The 11,454-nt window shown below is 40.7% G+C and overlaps 1 protein-coding gene across 1 annotated transcript; it reads left to right on the top strand.

The window, feature by feature from the left end:
• The first annotated feature begins 89 nt into the window (after positions 1-89).
• Positions 90-9,923, top strand: PNO1 (partner of NOB1 homolog). Its single transcript, XM_070573848.1, has 7 exons — positions 90-532; positions 771-920; positions 3,168-3,251; positions 3,413-3,473; positions 3,694-3,811; positions 8,526-8,596; positions 9,292-9,923. Exons 1-7 carry the CDS (start codon positions 326-328, stop codon positions 9,357-9,359), a joined length of 759 nt encoding a protein of 252 aa, XP_070429949.1. The 5' UTR covers positions 90-325; the 3' UTR covers positions 9,360-9,923.
• The last annotated feature ends 1,531 nt before the right edge of the window (positions 9,924-11,454 follow it).

Genomic DNA, 11,454 nt, shown 5'->3' with positions numbered 1-11,454 from the left:
CTTGATGACGGCGCAAACTTGTTTATCGCCTTTACTTACTGCCTTTCGCACATATACAGATTAGAGGTCATAAAATGCTTTGGCTGTGAATAGCGGGGCAAGAGGGAGACTTGAAGGGTCAGGCATATTTTAGGACAGCCCTATTTGCTTTCCAACAAACACGCACAAAATCGTGCTTCAGGTCCCCTGCGTGGGACTTCTTAGGAAAGGAGGCGGAGCCCCGGGGCCCATTGGCGAGCGCTGGAGCCTGTGCGCTGCGCATGCGCGGTGCAGCAGCGCACGTGTTCGAGCCGGAAGAGCCCGGTGGAACTGGAGATTCCTGGGGATGGCAACCGAGATGGAGGCACAGAGCGTGGGGGCCGAGGACGGCTTCACCCAGGTCACCCGCAAGGGTGGCCGGCGGGCGAAGAAACGGCAGGCTGAGCAGCTGTCCCCGGCGGGGGAGGGCGAGGACGCGGGTCGCATGGACACGGAAGAGGCCCGACCCGCGAAGAGGCCCGTCTTCCCGCCCCTCTCCGGGGATGCGTTCCTGGTACTGGCGGGACTCTGGGACAGGAACCGGGCAGGGGCCCGAGGCGGGTCGAGCTGGTGGCCTCTGGGTGATGTTGAAGCTACGGGGGCTCTTCTGGCGTGAAGTTCTAGTAGAGAAGTAACTCTGCTGAAGTTTAATTCGTTCAGTTAAAGGAGGTTTTTTGTGGATCAGCTGTCACTTTACAACTCTACACCAATTCCTCCAGACGTCTCCTGAGTTTTGTGTTCTTTTATTGTAGGGTGGAAAAGAAGAAACAAGGAAAATCTCAGTCCCAGCTAACAGATACACGCCATTGAAAGAAAACTGGTTGAAGATATTTACTCCTATTGTGGAACATTTGGGACTTCAGATACGCTTTAACTTGAAATCGAGGAATGTAGAAATCAGGGTAAGGAGAATGTCAGCCATTTCCAGATATACTAGGGTTTCTCCTGCGGGAATGAAAATGCCTGAATAGACTTTCCTTAATGGGACTTATTTAGTTAAATGTTTTTCTGATTTAGTGAATTTGAACTTCTCAAATGCCTTCAAAGTCGGCATTTAACACAAATATTAGTTGAGTTCATAAGTTGGTTCTGAGATCATATCAAAGTACTGGCTGTGCCTGTGCATCTTTTTATAATGATGTTCTGTGTTGAATTGAGAAGAGGTCGAGTAAAGATGATGTCGTTAACAGAAATATGTAAATAACAAACCGAAGTACTTGCTGCAGTACAGGTCCTATGTATTTTAAGGGTATTCTTTTGGGTAAAAAATGTATTATTTTGAGAATAAGTTTTATATCTATATTTACACACACACACACACATACATATTCATTCCATGGTGTCAGTCCGGGAGGTAGATGATTAAAATTAATTGACTTTGGGCTTCTTTTTTCTGGGTGCCAATTTTGTATCAGAATCAATGACCAAAATTAATCATGTCTTCCTTTTTGAGGATTGTTATGCTGTCATTGGGACTGATGTACACTCATCTCTGTTGAGGGACTAAAATAACAGAGTAACCCAGAGAGGCTCTTCTCTAAATAGCTGGTAGAGTGTAAAGTAGAACTTGATAGGAGAACTCCTCTCTCTTCCCATTGCCACTTTCATTCAGGTTTTATGGTTTCCTGCCAAAACTTGTTTCTTTATAGGTTTTTCTTGCTTCATTGCTTTAAATCTCCTTTCCCCACTCCACCCTCCCTGCCAGGGCCTGATTAATTTTCCCATAACACGCTGCTTTTGTTATGATATCCTGGTATCGGCAGTGTCTCTGAAGGGTAAAAGTTAAGTTGGGGACTGAACCTGCCTTTTAAGTAGGAGTCTCAGTCCTAAGTTCGTCTCACCATCTTCTTTGAATATTTTTATCTTCACACAGGTGGCTTTGCTGTCTGAAGAAGGCCCTCTCCTCCCTACCCACTTTCTCTTCCTACCTCAGTTCCAGTCATCTTTGAGGGTCTAGCTCACATTCTTTGTCTTTTATGATCGGTCCCCTCTTCAGTCATGTCTTCAGTGCCTGGACTTTTATTGTGCTTAGCTGTCTCATGTATTGCAGCATTATCAATGTGGATTCCACTAACGTTTGTTGCTACTGCTCTATGCCAGACACACCGTGGGGCTTTGGCATGCGCTACATCATTTTGGTCTTTAGGACAGCCCTATGAGGTAGATGACATACATACGCCCAGCTTATAGATGTGAGGAAACCGAGGGGTGAAGGAGTGTCTTGGCCAAAGTCATCAAGCTAGTAAGTGAATCTTGATGCTAGTAGGGACCTCTCAGGGTCTCCTGCTCTGACCTCCTTGTTTTACAGGTGAGAAAACTTAAGATCTAGGGTATCTATGGGACTTGCCCAAGGTCACATATAGGATTAGGCCTGGGTGCTAGTTTTAAATGTGCCATTACACAACCCCGTGTGGTTTTAAATTTGCCAAATATGTGGTCTCTTCAACTAGATTGTGAGAGTGGAAGAGTGGAAATAACAGTTTTGGAATCAGACCTGTATTCGAATCTTACTTTTTCACTTTTTAGTACTTTAGTTTCCCCTTTGTATTACTTAATATTCAGAGTTGTCGTGAAGATCAGAGCTGCAGTGTGCAAAGCACCTTGGGAGTGCCTGTCTTTTATAGTGAGTGGTGGGCATTTTAGGAATAGCGGCTATTTCTGTGATTCGTGAATAAACTCCTTGAGGGCAGGATCCGTCCTTAACCCATTCTAGGTGGTCAGTCCTGGAGCGGTTGCTCTGGGAAACATCAGCTTATCAATGATGATTGAAGTCAGGAGGTAGAGTGGGACTCCTAGGAGACTGACTGCACTGAAGGGGAGGAGGACCAGCTTGGGCATTGACGGGATGAACCAGCCTGGGCCCCTTCGGAGTGTGAGCCGTTGAGCTGTGCCAGAGGGATCTTGCTGATAATCCCCGAGCCAGATCAGGCGTGGAGTGCAGTCGGTCATTTGATGGTCTTTGGGTGGAACTGCCCAGCTCTGGAGCTGGGAATGTTTTATTTTGCAAAGTAAACACAGTACTTACATCACTAAAAACTGGGTCGCAGAGAATATGTTGGGGAAAGGTGATGGTGAAGGCAATTAAGAAAATGGGAAATATTATCTTTTTCATCCCCAGCTATAATTTGTGCTGCTTTTTTCTTTAACAGACATGTAAAGAAACCAAGGATGTTAGTGCTCTGACAAAAGCAGCTGATTTTGTGAAAGCCTTTATTCTCGGGTTTCAGGTAGAGGTGAGTGATTTCATGACGTCTGAAATGGGGGCTTGAAAAATACTCAGTATGAATGTTTCAATGGATTTGAGTTGGGTTTTTTTTTTTTTGAGTTTTCTGGTTCTTTAATTTGTGAATTTTAGCTTAACACTCATTCTCAGGTGTTTGTTTTTATATTTTAGGACGCACTTGCCCTCATTAGGTTGGATGACCTCTTCCTAGAGTCTTTTGAAATTACAGATGGTGAGCGTATGGTGTTCTTTCTTATGAAATACTGTAGTTTTGTACTGTGTGACTCTCAGCTTTCTCATAACATCAATTGAACTGTATTATTAGCAGCATTTTTTAAAATATCTATTTTGTGTATTTTAGTAAGGAAATTTAATGATTAAACTTTATGTGGAAGTGGGTGGTGCACTGGAAGGAACTGCTTACCTCTCGACATCTTGCTTTTCTTATTTAGTTAAGCCCTTAAAGGGAGACCACCTGTCAAGGGCAATAGGAAGAATCGCTGGTAAAGGAGGAAAAACCAAATTCACCATAGAGAATGTGACACGCACACGGATAGTTTTGGCTGATGTGTAAGTATGTGATCTTGAGAAAATTACTGTCATCATTTATATTTGATCTTCTGCTGGTTTCAAAAAGTCATAAAGATTGTATTTTATGCATAATGTCATCGCTAAATCTTTGTCAGTGTGTGGTTCTGGATGAATGGATACCTACTTTGAAAGTAGATTAAGTTAGTTGAGAAAATCGTAGAAATTATAGCTTTTTTCTCCATTAGCAATGAAGGAAATGTTTAGAATCCCTATTAAAAGAAATTACATGACATGTGAAGATTTAAATAGTATCTGAGGAATCTATTAAATCAGAGAGGAGAGAGCAGGGAGTAGGTGTTTTAAATGCCATTGTGAAACTTTCCTTTTAAAAAAAATATATATATATACATAAATATTCATTTATTTATAAAAGCCTTTCATAAAAGGAAGATGATTATTGCATGTTGGGTGAGAGCAGTTCTATGCGAACATAAATAAGATGATACAGGCTTATAAAAAGGATGTAGGAAGTCAAGCTGGGATTACCCCTGTCTGAGGTTGGAGCTGCTCCGTTGCCAGGTTGGGGTTCCTGGCAGATGGCTCAGAGATTATGTAATGCCGTGAAGTTGGGAAATGAAGTGGTTGACTGAGAGGAGAAGGGATCTGCCTGCTACTAAACCCAGAAATAATTTTATTTAAAATCATATTATCTTTGCTCTAAACTGCAGGGCTCACCATTATTTAGAATCTAAATTGTAGACTATTTTTTATACTCTAAAGATAACCATAATACTACGTTGGTAGCCCTCTTTCCCTGAAGACAGGCGTCTTCTAATTCTGATCTTTTATTATGAATCGAGCCCAGAGCTGGGAATATGGAGTCATGGGAAAAGCTTTTTTGAATTAGAAATTTTTGTATACCACGTTTAAAAAATATCACATATAGCCCTAAAAACTTTTGTGAATTTAGAAATCTAAAAATGTAACTGATTTGCTCATCAAATTTTGGGCAGTCTGTCATATACATTTATAAATATATTTATAAGTGTTAACTTAAAATTTACTAGTGGAACTACTTTTTTTCAACTGTATTGCAGTGTGATTTACATACAGTAAAATCCACCCGTGTTAAGTACACCGTCCAGCGAGGTTTTGCCAGATGTTCTCTAGTCCTCTCATCCTACCGCACTCACACAGCTCCATCGCTCCAGGAGTTCCTTGTACATCTTTGCAGCCCCATCCAGTTCCCGGGCAGTCACTGATCCACTTTCTGTCACTGTGGTTTTGCCTTTTGTAGAAATTCATATAAATGGAAATACACAGTATGCTGTCTTTGGTGTATGGCTTCCTTTAATTAGCATGTTGTTTCGAGCTTCTCCATTTTGTTGGGTGTCTCAGTAATTCCTTCTTACTGCCAAGTCCTCGTCCATTGTATGGCCATGCTGCGCTTGTTTATCCATTTACAGTGGATGGACATTTGCGTTGTTTTCAGTTTGGGGCTATTATGAATAATGTTGCTATTGAATTACTTTTTATGTCTTTTGTACAAACTGAATTAGACACTACTCGAAAGTAAAGTACTATCTACTTGTTTTTGCTATAAATAGGCTAATTGGAAATCCACATGTGCAACAATTTATGATATAGCCATAAGATGGACTATTATGTACCTGTAAATGTTATTTTTAATGAGTTGCTAATAACTTGGCAAAATGCAATATAATGTGAGCAAGACATAAAACTAAAAACTGTGTTCCACATATATTCAGTATATCAGACAGGAAATATTGCCCCTGTGTCCTGAGACGTATATTCTCTTGCAACTACTGCCCCATTATTTGGGTTGTTCTGTGTAGGAAGACTACTCACGCTTTATATATTCTTGCTATTTCTATTTCCTCATCTTTCATGCTCTATTTTAAAGAATTTTATTTTTATCAAAGTTAGACATTCACATACTTTAAAAAGCCAAAAATTACTACTGCCTACCTAAATTTCCCCCTCCTCAGAGGAATCAATTTCCACTCTTTTGGCTAATTTTTAAAAATCATTCATCTCCATATTTCCAAATATCTTGTTTATATACCAGCTTGTGGATTTTTGTTTCGGATTCACTGTTGGCTTTCTACCATGAAAGATGAAGATTTAGCTTGCTTTCACCCCTCCCCCACCTCCAGCCCACACTCCTCCTTTCTGGAAATCCAGTTTACTGGGTCCTCCCCCTCCTCCCCATACATTGTGGGTTTTAATAGACCAGTGTTCAGTATTACCCAAGTACAGAACTGCTGCTCAGCATAGTTAAGAGCTGAGCCAGTTGATAAATGGTGATTATTTATCTGTTCTTTGCAACTTTGTTTTCCTTTGAACAAATAATTCTTAGCTGTCTGTGTGCTTTCTGAATTTTCAGTGTACTGATTCAACAAAAATCTGTATGTTGTCTCTTTCCCCTCTTGGTGTATCCAGATGTGTCAAACACTTTAGAAGTCTCCTGGAGCCTTCTATTCTAGCAGCACTGCCACCCTCCCTGCCTGGGGCCCAGCTGCCGTCCTGGGTTCTCCGCTCACCTTTGCCCCTGGCTGTTTGCATCCCTTGGTTCTTGGATTCTTTTTCCTGAATACTCATTGATTTTGTATTTTATTTGGGTTTTTTTGATTTGATAGTTGTTTATATTGCAAAATGATCACCACAATAAGTCTGGTTAACACCCGTCACCATACATAGTTACAGAATGTTTTTTTCTTGTGATGAGAACTTTTAAGAGCTAATCTGTTAGCAACTTTCTGATATGCAATACAGTATTATTAACTATAGTCACCAAGCGGGATGTTACATCCCCCGGACTTATTTATTCTACAGCAGGAAGTTTGTACCTTTTGACTTGCCCCATTTCACTCACCCGCTTGACTACTTGTTTTGGTGCTGTACACAGTCCAGGAGCTAGCTGAGCAGAGGAAGTACATTTTTTGAGACCTTCTGGTTCTGAAGATGTCTTCCAGCCTGGCCAAGTATACAGTTCTGTTACAAATCATTTTCATTCAGAATTTTGAAGGCATTGCTACATTACCTTCTGGCTTTCAGTGTTGCTACTGAGAAGTCCAAAGCCATTTTGATTCCTGATTCTTTTAGCTCCTTCCTGGCAGTTATACTATGGTCTTCATCCCGTGTTCCGAAGTTTCACAGGGATGTGCGTTGGTGTGGGTCTATTTTTATTCATCTTACTGGGTCCTTTTAAACTAGAAGCTCCGTTTTCTACTGTTCTTAGAAATTTTCTTGAATTACTTCTTTGATTTTCCTTCTCTTTTCCCATCCTATTTGGAATCCTTTCTCTAAGTACCTTCTAATCCTGCTATTTAGTTTTCCTAACATGCTGTCCTTGGTTCGTGGGTGCATGAAGGGAGCTTTTCTCGTCTGGCTGGTTTTGTTCTGTTTTTGTTGTTTTTATTCTCCTCTCCCTGCAGTCTCTGTTTCTGGGATGCTTTCTTCACTTTGCCGGTTGTGGCCTTCACTCTCTGGCAGTAGAGGCTTCCTCACATTCTGGTGATCTTCAGCGTATGCCATACGTGAGAGTGGGACGGTAACGAGCAGTAGAAGCCCTGACCTCAGGGTGCATGGTGAGGGCATTGACTGTAGGCTTCACTCGGTGCGGGGGACTGGCCAGGCTATTTCTTTGGGGAAGCCCTGATTTCAGTTTCTTTAGTCTTTCTTATTGAGCAGGTCAGGTTCCCCAGATAAGTATTCTCCAGTCTCTTTGCTGCCAGATGTTTGGAGCCCAGTTATGGAAGGCAGCTGGAGGTCTCAACATTCAGGGTGCAAATGTTTGCTTGACGTTCCCCCTCTTGTTAGCATGGGACTCCTCCTTCAGCCGTGCCTGATACCCCAGGACCAGACACCATGATTTTCGCCTTCTCCAGTAAGCAGCGCCCTCACAGTTTTGCAGAGTTACAGAGGGGTGGCTGCCTGTTTGCACAGGGTGGGGAAGAAAATCTGGGGATCATCTTGAACAGACTTTAACTGATTCTCTTGTTTTTAGCCTCACTTTTACCCGTTTCAGAAATATCTGAGCCTATGGCAGGGAGAGGGTTCTGCTTGATGTTCCCACTGCCGATTCAGTGTCAGTTTACTGACATTTTGGAAGATGAGTTTGAAAAGGCAAAATGCTCTATTGTCAATCTCATTTGAGTCATTCAGCAAGGAATATTAAAAGGGTCTAGAGGATCCTCAGTGAGTACAGAAGAGATTTAGTTAAACTGCGGAAAGCTTTGCAGTTGAAATCCAAAGACGTTTTAATTAAGTACAGTATTTCTTGCATTTCTGGGTACTCAATCATCCTAGCTCGGCCAGGGTGTAATCTTGGACAGGTTTCTTGATTTCTTTTAAACTTCTTTCCTCATCTGTAAATGGGAATAGCATCTACCTAATAAAGCTCACGTGAGAATTAAATGAGAAGATGTATATGAAGCCCTGGCACGGAGGGAACATCACTGCATGGCAGCCATTATTAACCAAGAATCTTAACTTAGTTTTTAAAAAAATTTTTTTGTTTATGTCATTTGTTAATTTTGGGGGGATATAATTCACACACCATAAAATTTCCCCTTTCAAAGTCGTTTTTAGTATATTTACCAAGTTGTGCAACCATTCCCACCACCTGCATTTGGGAATCCGTATCTATCCTGATTTTCCAGAGGTTCTGGATTACAGGATTTAGTTAAATGCTTTTTGTTGTTAACTTCTCTCACTTTTTCTCTTGCAGGAAAGTTCACATCCTTGGCTCTTTCCAAAACATCAAGATGGCAAGAACTGCCATTTGTAACCTCATCCTGGGTAACAGCAGTTTCTTTCTTTGGTGTTTTCTCTGGAAAGAAAAGAATAGGAATCTAGGAACTCAGACTAGATTTGCACATGCATTTAGGATAAGGGTCATGTTGAAGATGGCAGGTAGAAACTCAAGGGTTCACAAATGTGGGCCTAGAAAAAAAAGTAGGAATATTTTTGCTAGGATTCCATCTGTCTGCCTGCTAGAGAAGAGCAAGGGTTTATTGGGTTCTATTGCTTAAATCTTTGTGGCTTTCCCCTGATAAGGTGCACAGAAAAGCCATTCCAGAGTAGCAGGCAACACCGTGTTTTAGGTTCAACAAGAAGGAAGCTGCTATCAGCACCGGTCAACTTAATCCAGTTAGTCCCATTTTCAAACTGTGTGGCAAAGTCAGTAACTTCCGATAAGAGAGACAGGATTGTAGCAGCCTGCTCAGAAAACACTTGAGATTCTCCCTCAGTGCCCACGTCTGACTGACTAGCTTCTTTTTGAAATATTTTGACAACTCAGTGCCTTTGGTTCTTAGGATTTCCAATGTTTTCTGAAGAATATTTGGGTATGGATTCCTTTATGGTTCTTTCATTGATTTAAGATCCAATGGAAAAAATGTCTCTGTTCTTTTTAGAGTTGTAGACTGTTTTCTATGTAGCCTCCATATATGTGAGTATATTCATATAGGTAAACATTTTTCTTTCCTCTACAGGAAATCCTCCATCAAAGGTTTATGGCAATATTCGAGCCGTGGCTAGCAGAGCAGCAGATCGATTCTGATTTCAAATCAGACATTTTTTATCTTGTCTTTGGACTCTAGAGAAAAAGACCTTCCCCTCTACAAGTGGTCACAAGAAACCACGTGAAGAATTTCTCAGTCACTTTAAGCCTTGGTCCCATCTTCCATTCTCAGCCAGAAGCATAAAGGAAAAGTTTGATGGTATTCACACTCAACAGTTCTGAGGATAATTTAAATGTCGAAATTTACTACCATTATTATACTTACATAGTAATTATAATTTATCATTTTTTAATTTTAAATCACGTGCAGATTTTCAGTTTATAATTCTCTCATTCGGAGGGAAACTTCTTGTTTAAACAGTTCTGTATGAATTTATAAGTTTTTTATTTATAAATTTATAACTCTATACACATTTCTTCTTTAAATTGTAATTGAAGAATTCTCTTAGAAAGCCTCTCTGCATCATGACCCTTAAACTGAGTGGCCTGTGACTATTTCAGAGTCAGGTCAGAGCAGCAGTTTACTGTACTGTGGGAACCAAGAAAGGCTAACCTTGCACCTGTTTGCAGTTTGTAAAGTTAAAATTAAAGACCTACATCACACGGCGGATGTGAGGAGAGAGTTTTATTTTTCAAATAAGTATTTAATGAAAGTAGTCAGACATTACCAATGTTGGGTATATTTCCTCTAAGTTGTAAAATATGGTGAAAGAATGATTTTACAACCCTAAGAAAACTACTGTGTTCTGCAGATGTAATAGATTGTGTTAACTAGTGTCTGCCTATTTAAATATTATCTGATTGATTTTACACATTTTTTAAATGAAAGGAACTCCCTTATTAAACATGATTGTGATACTTTCTTTTGTACATCTCTCAAACTCTTGATCAAAACTTTTTAACTTTAATGATGGGAGCATTAGAAAGTTCATGTAAGAACAGGAAAAACTATTATTAGCTTCTGCTTCCTATCAGTTACATTGCCACTGTCCCAAACTAGTTTGTATATTGCGTGGGATTACATATACTTACATATTGTGGTGGGAATCCAATGGGAAATTGCTGGAAATGTCTCAGCAATCGTTTTTTTTATCCTTTGGCCACACAGCAACATGGAGTATGTGAGTGACTATCAAATCTCTTTACTCACATCTTTCTGAAGAGGAGGAATTTGTTAGGATTTTCTTGCTCTGGAGTCTGCACAGGCTTCAGAGGTACTTGCCCACCCTCTTGCTTTGCCCAGGAAGTTATATTCAAAAGTGTGACCACTGGGGGTGTACTTTTCTGGGGAATGAGTCTACAATTTTAATCAGGTTATCAAAGTACTTGCACTGGAATGAACCATTGCTAGGTAACCATTAATCTTTTGGGTTTTTAAGGAAGGAGCATAATTTTGATGGGGAAAACGGGGAAAACGGGTTTTCTATGGAAAGTGCAGTAATGTTTGGTATGGTTTGAACTGACTTCCTTTTCAAGATTTCTTAGGTAGTCAGAACTGTCAGTAATACAAGAGAGGAAATATATTTCTCTGGTAGTTGCTGAAATTTGGTTTAGCGACTTGAGTTTTGGGCCCCTCCCTGGTCAGGCATCTCTCCCCTCCCCTGGGAGAGTATCACTACTTGCGCTTTGAAAGTGAGACACAATGTTAGAGGAAACCAAAGTAATTCTTGGAATGGGAATGATGGAGGAGGAGTTGAGGTAATACATCTATTTCACAATGGTAGTTAATCTTAACACCTGGATCAAATCACTTCTTGAAAGCCTTCTCTAAGGCCTGGACACTAAATTAATACCTCAACCTCAGCCATGCTTATCCATGTTTCTATGGCCATTGTCTTGCTATACTGTGGTTATTATAGTGTCTGCCTCCCACAGTAAAGCCTCTGATCTTTGGGTACTCACTACCTAGTACAATTTCTGACGTGTAACAGTGTATGTATTTACTGATCCATCGACTGGGGGATGAGCCTGAGAGACAAGCACTTTTTGGATACTCAATGGCTGATAAAGGAGACCACCTTGGTAGTTTCCTCCTAGACATTCCAGAAGATTTGGGCTCCAACTCTAATGCTACCTAGAACTAGGATGGCACAGAAGAAAGCTCATGCTCATTGAGCATCTGGGAAAGAGACCT

This window comes from Equus przewalskii, chromosome 14, assembly GCF_037783145.1.
Source record: "Equus przewalskii isolate Varuska chromosome 14, EquPr2, whole genome shotgun sequence".
NCBI lineage: Eukaryota > Metazoa > Chordata > Mammalia > Perissodactyla > Equidae > Equus > Equus przewalskii.
The sequence above is the reverse complement of the archived record's forward strand: the minus strand, read 5'-3'. Positions and strand labels throughout refer to the sequence as shown.

Bases quoted from the DNA above. Each gene is read 5' to 3' on its own strand.
- PNO1 (XM_070573848.1), top strand. From the start codon at position 326: ATGGCAACCGAGATGGAGGCACAGAGCGTGGGGGCCGAGGACGGCTTC. The intron at 3,474-3,693 runs GTGAGCGTATGG...TTTCTTATTTAG, and splicing joins GTCTTTTGAAATTACAGATG to TTAAGCCCTTAAAGGGAGAC. The intron at 8,597-9,291 runs GTAACAGCAGTT...TTTCCTCTACAG, and splicing joins CATTTGTAACCTCATCCTGG to GAAATCCTCCATCAAAGGTT.